Source organism: Peromyscus leucopus, chromosome 1 (genome assembly GCF_004664715.2).
Source record: "Peromyscus leucopus breed LL Stock chromosome 1, UCI_PerLeu_2.1, whole genome shotgun sequence".
Classification (NCBI taxonomy): Eukaryota; Metazoa; Chordata; class Mammalia; order Rodentia; family Cricetidae; genus Peromyscus; species Peromyscus leucopus.
The window spans coordinates 159,985,227-159,992,909 of record NC_051063.1 but is presented as its reverse complement, the minus strand read 5'-3'; the positions used below and the strand labels follow the sequence as shown (position 1 = coordinate 159,992,909).

At 42.6% G+C, this 7,683-nt stretch overlaps 1 protein-coding gene across 4 annotated transcripts in view; it reads right to left on the bottom strand.

Annotated features, from left to right (window-relative positions):
* Positions 1–1,873: 1,873 nt before the first annotated feature.
* Positions 1,874–7,683, bottom strand: part of Znf507 (zinc finger protein 507) — a 29,884-nt gene continuing 24,074 nt past the window's right edge. For all 4 annotated transcript variants that reach the window (XM_037199355.1, XM_028877752.2, XM_028877758.2 and 1 more), the window contains 2 exons: positions 2,549–2,683; positions 1,874–2,439 (listed from right to left, as the gene is read on the bottom strand). In XM_037199355.1, coding sequence (XP_037055250.1) covers positions 2,070–2,439; positions 2,549–2,683 — 505 coding nt within the window. In that variant the 3' untranslated portion in view covers positions 1,874–2,069. The remainder of the gene's footprint in view (positions 2,440–2,548; positions 2,684–7,683) is intronic.

Sequence of the window (7,683 nt, the reverse complement as noted above, 5' to 3'; positions counted from 1 at the left end):
GGCATTAAATATAAATGTTTCAATTGTGAAAATATGAGAAAATTTATTTAAATCCACAGAGTGAATGTAGGGGAATCTAATTAGTATCAATAAATTCATTTTTTTAATTAAAATCCATGTATCAGAAATGAATTAACTTTCACAAATAAATTAAGCCTACCTTGGCCAGGTGTGGTGGCACTTGTCTTTAATCTCAGCACTTGGGAAGCTGAGGCAAGTGGATCTCTTGAGTTCAAGGCCAGCCTGGTCTTCATAGTGAGTTCCAAGTCAGTCAAGGCTACACAGAAAGGCCCTGTTTAAAACAACGACAACAAAAGAGGCTACCTAAAATCAAATGTAAGAGTGACAAAGTTTTATCCAATTTTCTCTAGTGTCATCAAAATGAGTGGGGGAGAAAGAGAAAGCAAATCATGAAGTGTTTCCACATACTGGCCCCTTCAACAGTCCTCAGTGCCCCGGGAAAGCCAGGAACTCATTTTCTGGTCACTTGAACTTTGGGAACAAATGCTGTAAAAATCTTGTCAACACAAATGGACCCTTTCCTTCCAGGAGCTGCCCCTCACCTCTGAGTGTGTAAACAATACCAACATTAACAGCAATACAGAATCTGCTTTAATGCAACAGTATGTAAGTGATCAGAAATACAAAAAATGGCAACACCCTGTTCACCTCGGCCTCCGAAATAATGACATAAACAGGTGACTAATGAGGTCACATCTGCATGGTATAAACTTTAGCACAAATGTGCTGCGAGTTTTCAGTATGCCTTCCATGCTAACAAATGGACTCTTTTAGAAATAGACTAGCCACTTGCCAATGGTGTTTCTGACAAGAAATTGCTTTTGTTTGGTTTTCTTGTGGCGAGATGTACATTAGAGAAGTGTTCAACTGCTGAGCCACATCCTCAAGTCTCCAAAATTCTGTTCCTTACAGACTTTATTTTTTATTAGTGTTTTGCCTGAATGTATGACTATATACCACATGCGTACCTGGTACCTGAGGGTGGCCAGAGGGTACCAGATCCCCCAGAACTAGAATTACAGATGGTTGTGAGCTTACTGGGAATCAAACCTGGATCCTGTAGAAGAGCAGCCAGTCTCTTAACTGCTGAGCCATCTTTCTAGTCCTTTTTGCAATTATTATTTTGTTTAGTTTTTTGAGGCAGGATCTCATTGTGATGTCTTGGCTAGCCTGGAACTTGCTATCTGACCAGGTTAGCCTCAACCTCAGAACCCAGCTGTCTTAAGTTTTACCATCCTTCGGTCATACTGTATTGTTCTGTTACATGTACCTACACCACTAAACTCTAAGGAGGAAAAGCTCAACAGCTGACTTTCAGCTCTTATTCTCCAAGTGATCTCTCTTTTAACCCCAGGTGTGGATTAGAGCCTGTCCACCACACCCGGCCTCCCCAAAGCATTTCTAAGGCCCAGTGACGCAGACTGTCTTGGTCCTCTGTTGCTTGAGGAGGCGGTCAGGTAACTGCTGCTGCTGGTGGAGGAGTGGGCTCACTGAGTTCACATTGCAGAGAACCTCTTCGAAGCCACCCATTTCTGTGAACCTGAGATTTGGTTGAGTCTTGTGGGCAGTCACTGTAAATTTGAAACAATAATTTACTTCCCAAATGTGATCTGTGATCCCTTTTTCGTCTTTTTTAGGGAGTAAAGGACCATCCCCTACACCGAGTCTGTGACAAATTCTTATTCACAAGGGAAACGATTTATAAAGCCTATTCCACAGCCCGCTGCCCACTGGAGACAGTGGGAACCATCCTTTCCCATTTGCCACTTTCCCTACCAGAGCCCTGGCCATTGTAGAGCTGGCAAGTGTGGTTCTGCAGGTCCTTCTCAATTCATTTGCTCGCACCTCATTGTGAGCCATGGTAAGCTTTTAATAATCAACACTTGACACTAAGAAGGGCTGACAGAGGCTCACACAGGGTCACAGCTCTATATCCCCACTCAAGCACTCAAATACCAGTCACAACACCTGCTTCCCTGTGTCTAGTGAGCTAGTGATGGCACTAAGGTTGACCTGCAGTTTGGAGGGTCCCTCCCACATGCTCCCAGCTAGTTGGTGTTCAGGGCTGTGCTGTGGTCCTTGTTCAGGATGATGCTGACAATCTCCCCTTCATGTTCTTTCATGTGATCCAGGAGGCTTTCCTTGCTGGTCGACTCGAAGCCACAGATGCAGCAGCAGAAGAGCAGCACGCAGTACTCAGTGCCTGGTGCAGCCAAGCTGCAGCTCCTTCCTGAGATGTCAGAGTTGCTGCCTGTGGGGTTCAGTTTCTCAAGCTCGCTGGCATCTAGGACTTCACTGGGCAGCTGGGAAGTCAGCTCTGAGGACGACACCAAGTCTTCTGGACTGCCTGTGGTAGGGTCAGCTCTCTCTCCACTGCTGGTTAGGAACGTGTTCCCAGGGGATTTGCCCAGATTTACTCTTATAAAAACAGAACATAGCAAACTTTCAGTGGGTTGTGCTGTATGCTAGGGGATGACCCCTAGCATTGCTCTGTAGCTAGCAATCAGTGAGGGCTGGGATGGCATACCTGCTGCTTTGTGAGATTGCATCATTGATGGCCTTGTTAACTTGCTCATAGTTGTAGTTCTGGTCACTCGCGTGCTTCCACATGTGTGACTTCAAGGAAGGGGGGTGGCTGCACACGTACCCACACAAGGAGCACCTGGAAGACAGGTTCCAGGGAAGTTACAACCATCTCACAACACTATTGAAAATTCACTATGGTTTTATGTGAGAGCCACCCTTCCTGGATAAGTGTCTCTCTTCACAGCAAATGAGGACTACCACAGAAAACCACAACTGGACACATTTACATCACAGCTCCTGCATCTATGGTTCAGGGAACATCACCGAAGAGAAGGAAAAACGATTGTAAGAGCCAGAATCCCAGAAGTCTGCTGTAAAACAGTCTCTCTGAGAAATGGCTGCATAAACAAGGCTGGAATAAAGGCAATATCAATGGTCTGGTTTACATTGAAGGGAGAATTCCATAGGACCCCACGCCTAGACAAAGAACTACAGGCAACTAATGGCTGCCGAGAGGGAGAGTTAAGCTCTCCCAGCAATGAGCCTCCTTAAACTGGTTGTCCAATGCAGGATGGTCAGGCCTGTAATCACACACACAAACAAAAACAGGTTCAGTAAGTTGTATTTATCTATGTTTGTGAATATATATACGTGTAACAATGATTATCAAAGAAAACAGGTTATCAAGTTGAATGTTGGAGGACATGGGAGAGGTGTGAGGGAGGATGTTTGGGAGAGACTAAAGGGAAGAAAGGCAGGAGGGAAAGTGATGTTATGCTATTTAAATGAAAAACATTAAAAGCACATTTAAAAAACTCACAATGGTTCTAACTGTAACCCCCTAAGTGTTCTCAGTTGAGCCTCCATTCACAGAACTTAAATTTTCACTGGTTCTAAGACACACACAGACTTCACAGGGTACTAGAAAGAAGTATAAACAACAAGAAAGAAAACCAAGGGAAGGAGATGTTTTATAATATGAGGTTTTCTAGGAATCTAAATAAACACCACATTTTACTTTAGTGAAAACACATGATGTAGAAAGATTTCTAACATAGTAAAGCACAAAATTTTTGTTCTAAATTCTTCACCCACAGGTTTAATGATTTATTCCACTGTTTATCAAGAAAGTGAAATGTGGACCTGGGGCTGGAGAGATGCTCAGCTCTGGCTGCTCTTGTGGAGGATCCAGAATGGATTCCCAGCACCATGGTGGCTCCCAACCATTGTTAACACCAGCTTTAGGGGACCCAATGCCCATTTCTGACCTTCATGGGCAGTGCATACATGTGGGTCACATAAAATAAATATATCTAGAGAGAAAGATGAGTGGGAGAGATGGTTCAGTCAGTAAAGTGCCTTCCACAAATAAGTGAGCTACCATGTGGGTGCTGGGAATAGAACTCTGGTCCTCTGGAAGTGCAGCTAGTGCTTTTAAATGCTGACCCATCTTTCTAGCCCCAAATTCTGTTGTAAGTAAATCTGAGTATCTTGCATGAGTGTGATCTGTTACAACTCCACAGTCTGAAGTTGTGCTCATAGTTTGTCTAATTCTGCTTAGAATTAGAAACACACAGCTCTGTGCATCCTATTGCAGTGTCTTGCTGAGGAGCCCCACTGTCCTCACAGTCCTCTGTGCTCTGCCTATTTACCTTGACTGGCAACCACCAACCCACCCTGTTTTCAGAGACAGGGTCTCTAACTGGTCTGGAACTCACCAAGAATGCTGGGCTGCTGGCCAGCTACTAGCCCCAGGAAGCCAGCAATCTCTGCTTCCCCATGCCCAGCACTGGGATTACAAGCACACCATGTCTTTTCAGGTCTTCCTTCTGTGAGTTCTGGACCTGTGATTACCATGCTTGCTCAGGAGCACTCTACTGATTGAGAAATCTCACTAGCTTCCTTCTAGCTTTTGCTACAATTAATAAAGTTTCTATAAGCATCTGTATGCATGTTTTCTGGGGAATAAGAGTTTTTATTTTGTAGGAAAACACCTAAGTGTATAATTTCCAGCTTATATTGTACAAGTATGATCTTTTTGGACACTATAAATGTGCTCAATCACAAGCCTAACAAAGCAGATCTCTCAACTCTTCCCTATACCCATGAGAAAGGGCTGGCATGAGATAGTTAACTCTTATCCTAACCGATTCAAACTTACTTTTAAGACAGCAAGTGGCACTTTTTCATTACATATCCTAAGGACCACTGACCGTGAGAAACACTAGCCCACTTGCCAGCAATAAAAACCTAATATATTCTCCCTGTGTAGTCTGGGCTGCCTTTGAAATTAGCCTCCTGCTTCAGCCTGAATTTAGGATCATAACATATGCCACCACACCTGACAAGGATAAGGCAATTCTTTTCCCCAACAAAACTTTTATGTATATGGATGTTATGTCTGCATGTACATCTGTACACTATACGCATGTAGTGTCCTCACAGGGCAGAAGAGGGTAATGGATCTCCTGGAACTGGAGTTATAGGTGGTTGTGAGCTGCCATGTGGTGCTGGGAGCTGGACCTGGGGTCCTCTGGAAGGGCAGCTAGTGCTCATAACCCCCGAGCCTTCTCTCCAGCCTCATGACTAGGTAATTCTTAACAGAACTCCCAAAAACTAGAAACCTGAAAGGATGCTGAAGCTCACTAATAATCCAAGAAATCCAGCACAGTCATATGAGATAAAAGACAGTGTGCTTATGATGTAGTGCAGAAGAGTCTCCATGATGTGGAGAGATGGAACACACCAGTTGTATGTAAGGGTGAACACAATGAAGAACATTTGCATACATCATCCTGGGCTTTTCCCTACAGGCTCTCTAGCACACGTTTACATACTGTTCACTATGGCTGTGAACAGCAAAAAGGATGTAGCTAACAACTACTGCTTTCCCACCAGAACAGAGAAACAAACTGGTTTATTTTTACATACTGGAACATGATAGAGGAACACCACCAACCAACCAAAAACTATATTTATTCCTCACAAACCAATGCCAATATTGGTCCATAAAAAGGAAAATCAGCAAGAAAGGTTTTTAGTACATTTTAAAATATTCCTCGTAAGATGTATTTTATTTGTTTTATGTATGAGTGTGTGCTTGCTTGTGTGGAAGTCAGAAGACAACTTTTGGGAGTTAGCTCTTTCCTCCCTTAAGTGTATATATGTACACATATATACACATAGTAATGCAAGCCTATAAACCCAGCAACTTGGGAGGCTGAGGCAGGAGAACAGTAAGTTTAAGGTTACACAGTAAGACCCCATACCTCGAAAATACAGAAAAACAAAACAAAATAAAAGCCAAAAAACTCAAAGAAAGAAAAAGAAAAGATTCTCATAATTATACATATGAAGACAAGTTTAAAACATGACTTATGTGCAGAGTGTGACTTGAACCAATGCAAAAGCCCGTCATGTAAAACTGTTAATGTTTTCTAAATCAATTTAGAAGTTTAACATGATCTCAATGTAACAAAGTAATTTAAGAGAAAATCAGAAAGGCTGATTACAAAACTCATGTGTATCTATATACTATTCATTCAAAATGGTAAGAAATATCTACTAAACAGAAACATTTAATTCTTGTTTTTGTTTTAAATTGCACTCTCTTATTGTGTAATGTGTATTCAAGACTGTAGGCCAGTCAACAGCTTCCAGGAGTCAGTCCTCTCCCCTTCCCTGTGGGTTCCAGGAACTGAACTCAGGTCATCAGGCTTGGCTGCAAGTGCCTTTACCCACTGAGTCATCTTGCTGGCCCCAAACTACACTTCTTAACTACCCATCCTCCTGCAAAATGTAATTTTCATATTCAGCTAAAGAAATGTTTTATTTTGGAACTCATCATGGGAAAGTGGTATGAATGCAATTCACAAAATGATAAACACAGCAGGTAATCCCTGCTGAAGAATAATAACACCACACCCTGGGAGGGAGCCTCATCTCCAAGATCTCAAGTCTGTCTTCCCCAAAGGAGACATCAATTTTCTGATGTTTTTATTATATCACTTGCTTTACTTCTTGGTTTTATACCCATTCTATCTGATGTATCACTCTGTGGCCCACTCCTTGGGCTTTTGCTACCTCTGATTCATCCACATGGATGGTGTATAGTTTATTTAGCTTATGAGGTGCCTGCTTCTACTCTTGAATTTTACTCTTGCAGTTCAGAATTTCTTTGAAAGAAACTGCAGACATAAAACTTCTAAGGTGGATGTTAACCTGTACCCAGAGCTATGATGATCTGTTCTGAGTGTTTTCTCACTAAAATCATGTATTTCAATGGGTGTGACATTCGACCCTAGGGAAGTTACTCCACCAGCACTGTCGAGCTGTTTTGTTCTCTTTTATGTCAAGTGCCATAAGAGATACCTAAATAAAAAATTCATAAAAAATCAAACATGTACCCTGCCATTCTTTTGGGGAGTCTATTTCCTCTTGTAATTCTTAAGAAAAAGGGAAAACTCCACCTCTACACCTAAGATACAGGACCCCTGAGACTGTGTGTGGGCCCCGTCTTCTTGGCATCCCTCACCTTTCCTGAAGTATGGAGCACAGGACTTAAAATAAATTTTTTTTTAAATGATTTACTTATTTTATATGTACGGGTATTTTGCCTGCATATATGTCTGTGCGTCATGTGTGTACTTGATGCCTGCGGAGGTCAGAAGAGAGCTTCACACTTTCTGGAACTGGAGTTACAGAGAGTTCTGTGGTGATGGGAATCACCTTGGGTCCTCTGGGAGAGCAGTCAGTGCTCTTAACCACTGAGATAACGCTCCAGACTGGGGCATAGCACTCTGAAAGCACTTTCAGCATTTATAGTGTCAGGGATAAACCGGGAATGATGACATAGATGCTTTTTAAATTAATAGACACTTATGTAGGGAGGGAATCACATTATTTCAGATATAAATGTCCAAATAGCTTTTGGAGGTCTGTGAAGGACAAACACATTGAAAGAGTTTTGGGGGAGAGGGGCATGGTGGCGCATGCCTTTAATCCCAGCACTCGAGAGGGAGAGGCAGGCGGATCTCTGTGAGTTCGAGGCTAGCCTGGTCTACAGAGTGAATTCCAGGACATCCAGGGCTACACAGAGAAACCCTGTCTTGAAGAAACAAAACAAATAAACAGAAC